This window comes from Nematostella vectensis, chromosome 4, assembly GCF_932526225.1.
Source record: "Nematostella vectensis chromosome 4, jaNemVect1.1, whole genome shotgun sequence".
Lineage (NCBI taxonomy): Eukaryota > Metazoa > Cnidaria > Anthozoa > Actiniaria > Edwardsiidae > Nematostella > Nematostella vectensis.
In genome coordinates, this window is record NC_064037.1 from 8,662,351 (window position 1) to 8,675,092 (window position 12,742).

The 12,742-nt window shown below is 41.2% G+C and overlaps 1 protein-coding gene across 2 annotated transcripts; it reads left to right on the forward strand.

The window, feature by feature from the left end:
• Positions 1-1,391: 1,391 nt before the first annotated feature.
• LOC5503999 (TNF receptor-associated factor 4) lies at positions 1,392-11,596 on the forward strand. Of its 2 annotated transcripts, none has more exons than XM_032372268.2 (9): positions 1,392-2,376; positions 4,738-4,986; positions 5,309-5,410; positions 6,691-6,852; positions 7,220-7,300; positions 9,015-9,092; positions 9,541-9,758; positions 10,063-10,220; positions 10,660-11,596. In XM_032372268.2, the coding sequence occupies exons 1-9, from the start codon at positions 2,314-2,316 to the stop codon at positions 10,944-10,946; spliced, it is 1,398 nt and encodes a 465-aa protein (XP_032228159.1). In that variant the 5' UTR covers positions 1,392-2,313; the 3' UTR covers positions 10,947-11,596. The 2 variants fall into 2 exon arrangements, with proteins under 2 accessions (XP_032228159.1, XP_001624949.1); XM_001624899.3 differs by having other exon boundaries at positions 4,741-4,986.
• Positions 11,597-12,742: the final 1,146 nt, after the last annotated feature.

Genomic DNA, 12,742 nt, shown 5'->3' on the forward strand with positions numbered 1-12,742 from the left:
GTATTTTTCATCAAAAATACAGCTATGAGCATATTAGGAGAGTGTCTCAGGACATCATGAAGTCTTTTGATGCATAATTGAGTGCTTTGCTTATGGATATTTGCAAGCAAAGGTGGATTCATGATGATTTTTTCTTGTTTGGCTTTGCCTGGATGAGAAAATAATTTTCTAATGAATCACCACAGCTCTCCTAAATGCTGTCTTTTCTGAAACCAAATTGATTCCAAAATTGTTTACACTGCTATTCTGGGTCTGTATGACCTGGAATTGATTTGTTTGGCTTCGGGGTGAAAAGACTTATAAAAAACCATCTGACTTTGGGGAGAGGAGTGTTGACTGGCCCTCCCCTTGTGATTTTTTTCCTGGATCTCCCAGAATGCTTTGCAATACGTAAAAGCATCTTCGTGGTTTTACAAGCCTTCAAGGAGTGGACATTGTGTTTTGAGGCCATGGAAATGAACCTGGAGGATTAAAATAAAGGTATCTATTTGTGTCTTGAGCTGTGTTTGCTGATCTCTCTCCCTTAAGTGGTATTTTGAGCGTTTTATTGAGAGGTGTGATTCTGCTTTTCTTTCCTTGTTCGATTTGAAATTTGTCAAAGAACCTGTGCTATTATTTGGCTTAAGAGTAGCTGCCAGCACCTTGGTTGGATGCATATCTTCAAGACCATTTATCCCTTAGACTGATGCCTGAGTATCTTCATCTTGGTGTGTTTATTTTGCATTTATGAATTTTTTGGGTTGTGGGTACTTCCCAAAGCCGGTACAGGCCGGTTGAGGGGTCAATGTGTTTACCAACACACCCTAAAAAATCATGCTTGCCTCACTGCCTGAGAACAATGCCTTTTTAGCAAGCTTAGGTGCATACAACATATAAGCAAATTCTGCTTGATAGACAAACAAGCCTCCTTTAAGTTATGGCTGATATTCTAACAGATAATTCTTATGTTAAAACCATTGGGGAAACCACAGGAAGCCCAAATTCTATAAAGTATTTGCCTTTATAAATTCAAAGCAGCAGTGTCAACCCACTTTTGGTACTTTTCCTGTATATTCACCGTCAAAGTAATCTTATCACAAAACCTTGCCTGAATCTGATGTTTTCTTGGGCATTTTTTTTCTAAAAAAGCTATGCATATCACCCCTATCAATGAGTTTTACAAGTAAAAAAAAATCTATTTTCTAGGTTAAAGATATTCACTTGCTAGAAATGGCATATATGTGATCCAGTCCACTGGTGTATCTCACAGCACAAGTATAAAAAGGCCTAGTTATTTTGATTAAAATCTAGGGGTGGTGGATTAACAGGAAGGTATAAGATGGTCGACGTATATTCTTTTTTTTTTGTCAAGTGGTCTTCTGTCGAAATATGTTCCTTAGAATTGTATTATTAGGTTGCATCTCATGGGGAGTCTGACTCTGCTTTTTTCGCCTTTTTGTGCGCTTTTTATTTTCTTACTTGTTTGCTTCGTTCAACCTGCACACAGGCGTTTGGTGTGAATAAACGCTAGCAAGAAATATTGGAAATACGGTCCTTTTCTTTTTCCGCGCGCCACATAAATGCCAATTCCAAAATACTCATTGACGACAATCAACAAACAAGAGAGAGGTCTTGATCTGCGCTTTACTTCCTGCGCTTTTGCAAAATCGACACGTTAGGAATATTCGAAACACCACACAGTTAGCTATCTTCTTTGCCTAAAAACTGGGCAACAAGAGCGAGTAAACCGCCGATTACCATAACTAATATTCCAAGTTAATAATTTATTATGGAAACTGTTTTCTCGACATGCAGACGATTTCATTCTTCCGAGCCATACTTCCTCTATACTCATTCTTTCGAGCCATACTTCCTCTATACTACACTTTCACATTAACTTTCGAAGTCATTAAAAATGTCTTTGCCACTTCTGGTCAAACGTTAATGTATGGATTTCAGCCATAAAAGAGTTCAAAAAGTTATAAAGCGTCTTTAAGGATCCTCAACGGACTAATCGCATAGTTGTCATAATAAGGCAAATATTATCAGTTCTACAAACGAATACCGAAACATAATATTAATAACAAGGTCTTTCAGTCCTTCGAAGAACAATGACTACTTAAACAAGCATCATTTGACCATGCCTAACCCACGGCTATTGGCTGCGAGGGCCAGGTGACAATGTCTCGCGCATGCGCATGTCAAGTTTGATAATTGGCTAGGCTTCATGCAGGTGGAAATCCCTCTAACGTTTTGCGTACATAGGAGGTTTAGTTCTGTGTTATATAAGCTCTTAGGAACACTGGATTTTTGTTACTTGTATTGATTGGCAAGATGAAGGAGGACACTGGTAGCATCAAGAGCGGTCTTAATGAACAAGAAGTCATCCAGCAAGTGGTAAGAAACTTTCGATAATCCTGTGTTATGAAAAACTTAAAAGTTTGCTAAAACTTATTGGATAAATCGCATTCAGTTTTTTTCAATATTTTGTTTACTTTTTTATCTTGTCTGCTGATATGTTTTATTCCCCAGATAAGAAAACTTTGACTGAATAAATACTTGTATTTTAACGACTATGGTGAATATAATCTCCTGTCATACGAATTACGTTTTTACGAACAGCGTCCCATTTTATAACATTCTGAACTCCTATTTTTCTATATGCAATTACAGAAAAAAAGATTTCCAATAGTTTTTATTTATTTTGAAGTCGTGAAAGAATGCAAGTGATATCAGGAATTCACTACATAGGATGCTAAGTAAATAAAAGAAAAGGAATTCTCCACAAATTCCTAATAAGGCGAATGCTTGATTATCATCTGTTTGTTATCATTGGTATAGGAACTTTAGGCGTTCGTTGAATTCAACTAAAAAGAAAAATAAAGATTAAATTGATTATTTACAAAGAATCTGAAATTTTTATTAAAAATATTGTACAATTTATTCATTTTATTTTTTATTTTGACCATACTTGGCTCTATTTGAGTCAAGTATGGTTATAACTGTCATTTTTATGATATTGAAATATTAAAATTTGCACAAAATGAATTTTGGCTTAATCTTAACAGTTTGCTGTTTAAGTGCAAGCAACGGTTGTCTTAGTAACTATTTCAGACCGCAGGTACTATTACGCAGTTAATGTGCTAAATTAGACTTGTTCCTGAAAATTGCGCGTTGATGTCCCGTTGTGTCTAAAAATAGATCGTTCTCTTGTTAAAATGCATTTCAAGAATGCAGTAACATACCACTACGAGATGTCCCCTTTTTACGAATTTTCTGCATGAAATTAAGCCCAATATTTACTAATATTTCTGTTGATAAACTAATTTTAACTTCTTCAGCGATTTATTAACATGTCGAGGGGGGGGGGGGGGGGGGGGGGGTGCGCAGTCATAGAAATCATGTGGAAAAAGCATAAAATTTAAAGATTCCTAAAAAGGAAATGACCCACTTTTTGGCCGCCAAGGGGGTTGCGCGCAACCCCTGTGTACGCGCCTGTTACAGACGAAATTTATAGTTTTTTCAAAGAAATTTTAACTATTCTGAGGTCCAGTAGGAGCGACATTAGTTTCATATTATCATAGGCATCACTAGAACAGTGCATAATAACCGAATTTTTCCATAAAAAAATTTTGACCCAAAATGTGCTTCGCGGGTAAGCTTCCTGCCAGCCGCCATTTTGTCATCACAGCAAAATGAACAAGTGCAAGAGTGCATCCTTTCAATGGCTGGTTTGGAAAGGGATTTGTGATCTTTTCGATTGAATTTGGTACAATGAAGTATGTTATTATTAATAATATAAACATCCTAAAGATGGTTTTGAATTCCTCTCGTTTTCCAATTGTGAATGCAAGGGCGGGCCTGCCCTCAAGCCATCTTTCAAGATGAGTGAATAAGGGTTTGATATGTCCTTCATTCCTCCCTAGCGCGCATCAGCTCCGTTTCTCTCTTCTATCTCCCAAGCTTTTGGACTAGATATACAGGCTACAAATTTAGTGTTGTAATGTTGTTGTCGCAAGCGAGAGTTTTCATTCAGCAAAAACAAACACGACAAAGATGCTGTTACTGTCTTGATAAATATCCACGTTTTATATGATATGATTTGAAAAAAAGTCCTTTTTGCACCGTTTCTGGTCCCAGATCTTTTGGCTAAACTGTACTATATATATTAACATTTATATATCAGGCCCGTACCCAGGGGGGTGCAGGGGGTGCTTACGTAAGCACCCCCCACAACGGCCGAAGGTCCACTTTCGGTTCTCAATAGGCGTGCTATTTTTTAGACAAAACTATAAAACATAAGCTAGATCACTCTGGTATGTAGCCAAATCCCACAATAAACGTCCCGTGGAGATACTGCAAAGGCATAAAACATCGATCTTTGTTCTTTCGGGGGTGGTCAGATTTTTATCGAGAACTCACCCCAATCCCCCCCCCTCCAGAAAAATTAGGGCCACTTTTTCGGATTCCGCAGCCCCCCCCCCCCACCCCACCCACTCCAGAAAAATCCTGGGTACGGGCCTGTATAATTTAGGAATGCGAAAAAAAAACATGATCAATCTCTCTCTCTTTTTTGAATTAAGCGTTCTTGATGTGTAATGATCTTCGGAAAATTGTCAGAATCTTCTGCTCCTCTCCTCTGCTCAAACAATGTCAGGATCCTCTGCTTACTTTTCAACTTTTGTGATTAAAACCCTCGCTCTTTAAAAATACATTGTTTATTCTTTCTTTTTTTTGTGTGTGTGTGCGTTTTCAAAGCAGAACAATGACGAAGACAAGATGCCGGAGATAGAGAAGGTCGAACGACCTTTAACAAAAAACTATTTCAAGAAACCTCCGTTTGAAGAGAGGAAGCACTTGTGTCCTGTTTGCGAAGACATCTTCGTTAGCCCAGTGCAGATAAAAGAATGCGGCCACAGGCTCTGCCAGCATTGCTACAAGACAATTTGGAGGTCACCAGAGCCAAAATGCCCAAAATGCTCAGGAGACTTGGATGACAAGATACCCGTAAGTATAGTAAGGCACTCTAGTACGCTCTTAGTGTCACGGACTCTTAGTGTCACGCACTCCTCCGTAACAGCGACTGCTAAGCAGACTAATTTACTCCTTAAAAAGAATGACTGTAAAACTGTAAATTCGGTCATGGACAAACAAAAAGAAAACTAGATATTGAACTTTATTTACTTAAAAAAGAGACATTAAAGCGATGGTATTCATAAATACATCAAATTAATAATTATTGAAATTGAACGAAAACGATCGCTTTTCTCAATCAGAACGAACGTTTCGCAACCTACTGATATTAACAGCTTTTCCTGGTTCTTTTTAGGATGTAGATCAAGCGTTCGAGAACGACATGAATGAACTGCCATGCAGATGTATTAACCACGAGTGGGGATGCAAGGTGGAAGTACCGTTTACACAAATGATTGTAAGTCACAGTAAATTTTCATTATAGCATGATAAAAATGTTTACTGTCGAATCCGTTGTATCGCGACGACGCATTTTCAAAACATCGATTTTGTTTTTGTCTTTTGGGATTTTCTGTTCCGCCAGTCAAATTATTCTAAGCCAATCAGATTTTTGCCATCTCTCGCCTAGTGCAGTTGCCTGGCTTTCTGTCGCGACCCTGTCTGGGTTTCGTCCATCCTCGGGGACCCAGGGCGTCGTGGAGATCGGGCACACAGGGAGCGCGCGAAAAATCGCGTCCAGAGGATAGCCAGGGAAGAGCAAAAGCGAGACTGTGATTGGCTCAGAATGGTTTTACTGACGGAACAGAAAACCAAAACAAATCGTGTTTTAAAAACGCGGGTCGCGATACAACAGATTCGGCAGTAATAATATTATTATTTATACTCGCCTATCCTGTAGATATCCAAATGCGCCATTACGTACCACATCATCATCATCATCATCATTATCATTTTAACTGTTATCAACATCATCATTATAATTGTCATCAAAATAATCATTATACTTATCAACAACATCATCATTGTAATTATCATCAACATTATCATTATAATTTTAATCAACATAATCGTAGTAATTATCATTAACATCTTCATTATAACTATCATCAACATCATTATTTTAATTATCATCAGCATCATCACTTTGATTATCATCAACATCATCATTATAATTTTAATCCAACATTATCGTTATACATATTATCAACATCATTATTACAATTATCATCAACATCATCGTAGTAATTATCATCAACATCATCATTATAATTATCATCAGCATCATCGTAGTAATTATCATCAACATCATTATTACAATTATCATCAACATCATCGTAGTAATTATCATCAACATTATTATTTTAATTATCATCAGCATTATCATTATAATTATCATCAGCATCATCATTATAACTATCCTCAACATCATCATTACTATTATCATCAACATTATCATTATAATCATCATCAACATCATCATTATAATTATCATTAACATCGTCAATATAATTATCATTAACATCATTATTATAATTAACATCAACATCATCATTATAGTTATCAACAACACCATTATCATTTATCAACATCATTATTAAAATAATCATCAACATTATCATTATCATTATCATCAACATCATCATTATAACTATCATCAACATCATTATTATAATTATCATCGCCATCATGACCATCATCGCATGACCTCTCTCTTTTTTCATCGTTATTAATTTTTAGACTCATAAAGGCGAGTGCGAATACAGTGACATTTTGTGTGATAATGACTGTGGAGCCAAGTTCCAGAGACGCTTTAAACAGAAACATCTTGACAAGGATTGCCCAAAGAAGATCATTTCTTGTCCATATTGCGATGACAGACATCTCAGGGAAAACAAAAAGGTCAGTTTTGTCTTTCTGTTTGTCCTTTCGTCTGTCTGTCTTTCTAGTAATGTTTCCCACTACCTTTTATCTATCTGTTCGCGTGATCGTTTGACATGGTGACCACCTCAATTGGACATACATGTACGTGTTTCGATATATGTCCGTGTATTTAAAGATACAGATCGATATGTGTTTGTGTATTTAGGATACATATCGATAACCCGTGTATATAGGATTCGTGTATTTAAGATATAGATCGATGTTTCCGTGTATTTAGGATATATGCTGATATGTCCGTGTATTTAATAACAGGAAACAGGTTGATATATCGGGGTAGTTTAGATACAGATCAATTTGTTACTTACTAACTTGATGTCCTGTTTAGGAGCATCTGGAGGATTGTCTGCTAATCCCTCTTCCTTGCCCAAACAAATGCGACAAGACACTGACAATCCCAAGGGGACAGGTATGCGCCCTTTAAACATTCACACGGTACACCTACCTCATGCGCCCTTTAAACCTTCACACGGTACACCTACCTCATGCGCCCTTTAAAACGTCACACGGTACACCTACCTCATGCACCCTTTCAACCTTCACATGGAACACCTACCTCATGCGCCCTTTAAACCTTCACAAGGTACACCTACCTCGTGCGCCCTTTGAACCTTCACAAGGTACACCTACCTCATGCGCCCTTTAAACCTTCACAAGGTACACCTACCTCATGCGCCCTTTAAACCTTCACACGGTACACCTACCTCATGCGCCCTTTAAACCTTCACACGGTACACCTACCTCATGCGCCCTTTAAACCTTCACACGGTACACCTACCTCATGCGCCCTTTAAACCTTCACACGGTATACCTACCTCATGCGCCCTTTAAACCTTCACACGGTACACCTACCTCATGCGCCCTTTAAACCTTCACACGGTACACCTACCTCATGCGCCCTTTAAACCTTCACACGGTACACCTACCTCATGCGCCCTTTAAACCTTCACACGGTATACCTACCTCATGCGCCGTTTAAACCTTCACACGGTACACCTACCTCATGCGCCCTTTGAACCTTCACACGGTACACCTACCTCATGCGCCCTTTAAACCTTCACACGGTACACCTACCTCATGCGCCCTTTAAACTTTCACACGGTACACCTACCTCATGCGCCCTTTAAACCTTCACACGGTACACCTACCTCATGCGCCCTTTAAACCTTCACATGGTACACCTACCTCATGCGCCCTTTAAACCTTCACACGGTACACCTACCTCATGCGCCATTTAAACCTTCATACAGTACACCTTCAGTACACCTTTTTCAAAAATCGCGAGATAATTATGAGCCATATTTTGGATCAAAATATCAGGGGGTGAAGGGGCTTAGCTAGCGCGGGAGGGGGCTTAGCAAGTGGGGTAGAGGGCTTAGCTAGGGGGGGGGAGCTGGCTTAGCTAGTGGGGGAGGGAGCTTAGCTAGGGGGGGAGCTGGCTTAGCTAGTGGGGGAGGGAGCTTAGCTAGCGCGGGAGGGGGCTTAGCAAGTGGGGTAGAGGGCTTAGCTAGGGGGGGGAGCTGGCTTAGCTAGTGGGGGAGGGGGCTTAGCTAGGGGGGGAGCTGGCTTAGCTAGTGGGGGAGGGAGCTTAGCTAGCGGGGAGGGGGCTTAGCTAGGGGTGGAGGGGCTTAGCTAGCGGGGAGGGGGCTTAGCTAGGGGGGAGGGGCTTAGCTAGTGGGGAGGGGGCTTAGCTAGGGGTGGAGGGGCTTAGCTAGTGGGGAGGGGGCTTAGCTAGCGGGGCGAGATGGCTTAGCTATCGGGGTGAGGGGGTTTAGCTAGTTGGGGAGGGGGCTTAGCTTGGGGGAGAGGGCTTAGTTAGTGGGGGTGGGGGCTTAGCTAGTGGGGGGAAGGCTTAGCTAGCGAGGAGAGGGGCTAAGTTAGTGGGGGTGGGGGCTTAGCTAGGGTGAGGGGGCTTAAACTAACGTGGGAGAGGGGGCAGCTGCTTTTTCACAGTAAATTTTAACGAATTTAACAACGGACATTGTAGAAAAAGTCGGGTTGAATGAGGCCCACAAACACATCTATCCCCAGACGAGTGCGGCCCTTGTGTGTGATTTGTTGATTCGTTTGTCTTCTGGCTCCAAACAATATCTGTAAACATCTAAACCATTTATCTATTTTAGCTCGATGAGCACATTGAGAAGGAATGCCCGAGAGCGAAGCTGATGTGCGAATTTGAAAGCCTTGGGTGCCAACATAGGGTAAGCTTTGAACACAGCCTGTAGAATAGCATAAAAAATAACTCATGTTCAACCACCTTAATTGTCCTATATAGCGTTAGTGCTGACGCTAGTGGGCGCGCGAATGTTGTACCTATCATGATATTTGCTAGAAGTGTTTTTTTGTATGCAGAGGGAATGAAAACGAATAACCCGGAAGGAAACCTCGGAACATAGGCGGGAACCTGGAGTCGATTGCTAGAGGCATTACAAAGCGATTCTTTTCCAACTGCGCTATCCAGGCTCCCTGAATATGCCACGAAAAATTAACAGAACTTTTCAAGAATACCAGTCTTCCACATGAGAAGGCATTTAGTATTGGATCCCTTTCAATTATGAAAACTTCTTGTGATTGTAAATGTGTTGTGAATTTTTATATCCCATGATACACTTGCGACCTCACAATCTTTATCTTATTTTACTTTAACAGTGCAGTCGCGAGAAGATGGCGAAACACATGAAAAGTGAGATTATCGGACACGTCAAAATGATCTTCGGCGTAGTGTTGGAACAGAAAGAGAAATTGGACAACCACGCGCAGAAGTTTGAAGAGCATGAAACTATCATGAAACAAGTCGACAGCCGCGTGGGAGACCTTGAGAAGATTGCGCACAGTCAGATCATTTGGAGAATAGAAGACTATACCAGGTGAATATACATTCATATACAGGAATATACCAGGTGACCTGGTCAGGTAAATATCCATTCATGTAGGGGACTAAACCAGGCCAGGTAAATATCCATTCATATAGAGGACTATACCAGGGGAATATCTTAGAGAGAATAGAATAATATTAGAAGCTGTCGATCTTATGTGAGTGCGTGATATTTGTTTGTTTGTGTGGATTATTCAAATGCCCTTTTAGTGGCTAAGCACGCCCCTGTGCACTACATTTAGGCTCTGTCTTATCTATGCCCTTTTCTCTAACAGTCTGCTTCTTGTTTTATTTAGAAAGCTAAAGGAAGCGAAAGCAGGCAATGCGGAGACCTTGTTCAGTCCCACCTTCACCACGAGCAAGCATGGCTACCGACTGTGTGCATCGGTTTGCCTCAACGGCGACGGCAAGGGGAAGGGGACACACATGTCTGTCTTTGTTAGCGTGCTTAAAGGTACGGGACCCCCTAATGTCTCCATTAGCGTGCCACCTAACCACCACGAAACGTTATTATCGTCAGCGTCATGTCATTAGCACCTCCAGTATCAGCATCACTTTACTTTTAAACATTCACAATAACTTTTATCATCATCATCGTCGTCGTCATCATCATCATCATCATCATCATTATAGTCGTCGTCATCATCATAATCAACACTACCCCCACCATCACTACTACTCCTACTAAACATCCACTATGATTTCTATCATCATCGTCGTCATCGTCATCATCATCATCGTCGTCATCGTCATCATCATCATCATAGTCGTCGGCGTCGTCATCATCATAATTAACATTACCGCCACCATCACCATCAATACTATTCCTACTATCACTGTCATTATATTAATCATCATCATCACATGCCACTGATCTGTCAATCCCCATGCAGGTGCGTTTGACGCCCTTCTCAAATGGCCTTTCCACTACCGCGTCACATTCTTTCTCCTAAACCAACACGAGAACCCTGAAGAGCGCAAACACGTCAAGTTCAGCATCAAACCTAACCCGATCCCTGACAACGAGCCATTCTTGGGCCGTCCGCGACTGGAGAAAAACGCTAGCTTTGGCGGCGCTAAATTCATCAAACACGAGGAAATAGAGTCAGGAAACTTCATCAAAGATGACACTGTCTTCCTCAAGGTATCGGTGGACTGTGATGGACTCAGTGAACCGTAGGCATCTTAGGCATCGCTCATTCATGGCAGTCAAGCGACGTGGAAAATAGAATAGCATTACACTCAAACTATTAGGATACAAATACTTAGGATACCATCGCCATGATACAGACGAAGAGAAGTTTTCAGCTGGCGCATTACAAAAAATTTGTCAAGTGCACCTTTTTAATCCCTGACGAACATGATCTCTCCTCTATACTCTCTATATTCTCTCTCTTCGCTGTTGAATCGAATTAAGACATAAGGTCCAGCCCAAGCGATTCGTTTTTCACCACATTACGAAGCACTACAAGTCCTACACCAGCCTCAATTTTAAGAGATTTGCACGATACACTCAAGTATTGTATACTATTTATTACTGATTGTTATGGAGAGATATAGTTTCGAGGCTTGATGATCACCTTCATTGCCAGTTCCTCGCAGTTGGCAGAAGCTAGGTATGTCCTAGGTCCCCGCTCTACCCGTGATGCCTCGCCATGGTGGCACCATTCTTGAAACAAGCAAAATTCCAGAAATATCTAGAAATAATACCTTGCATTATTTCTTTTTAGTATTCGACTGGTGCGTGCCTGTGTGCTCTGCCTTTGATATGCAATGTAGTACATATGGGCTTTCGTGTTCACAATAAAATGCACTCATTCATTCAAAAAATGTTTTCTTTTACTAAATTAATTTGGGCGGTACTAGTCTGGGGGTTGAGATGATGTTTGTACTTTTTGTAGTACTGGGAGAGGGGTGGGTGATGTTTGTAATATCTACGGTACTGCGGGAGGGGTGGGATGATTTTTGTACTTTCTGTGGTACTGGGGGAGGGGTGGGGTGATGTTTGTACTATCTGTGGTACTGTGGGAGGGATGATGTTTGTACTATCTGTGGTACTGGGGGTGGGATAACGTTTGTACTATCTATGGTACTGGGGTGGGATGATGTTTGTGTTATCTGTGGTACTGGGTGAGGGATGATGTTTGTACTATCTGTGGTACTGGGGTTGGGATCATGTTTGTACTATCTGTGGCACTGGGGGAGGGATGATGTTTGTTCTATCTGCGGTACTGGGGTGGGATGATGTTTGTACTATCTGTGGTACTAGGGGAGGGATGATGTTTGTACTATCTGTGGTACTGGCGGAGGGATGATGTTTGTGCTATCTGTTGTACTGGGGGAGGGATGATGTTTGTACTATCTGTGGTACTGGGGGAGGGATGATGTTTGTGCTATCTGTGGTACTGGGGGAGGGATGATGTTTGTGCTATCTGTGGTACTGGGGTGGGATGATGTTTGTACTATCTGTGGTACTGGGGGAGGGATAATGTTTGTACTATCTGTGGTACTGGGGATGGGATGATGTTTGTACTATTTGTGGTACTGGGGGAAGGTTGATGTTTGTACTATCTGTGGTACTGGGGGAGGGATGATGTTTGTGCTATCTGTGGTACTGGGGGAGGGATGATGTTTGTACTATCTGTGGTACTGGGGTGGGAAGATATTTGTACTATCTGTGGTACTGGGGGTGGGATGATGTTTGTACTATTTGTGGTACTGGGGTGGGATGATGTTTGTACTATCTGTGGTACTGGGGTGGGATGATGTTTGTACTATCTGTGGTACTGGGGTGGGATGATGTTTGTGCTATCTGTGTATCTGGGGAAGGGATGATGTTTGTGCTATCTGTGGTACTGGGGGAGGGATGATGTTTGTGCTATCTGTGGTACTGGGGGAGGGATGATGTTTGTATTGTTTGTTGTACTGGGGTGGGATGATGTTTGTGCTATCTGTGGTACTGGGGGAGGAATGATG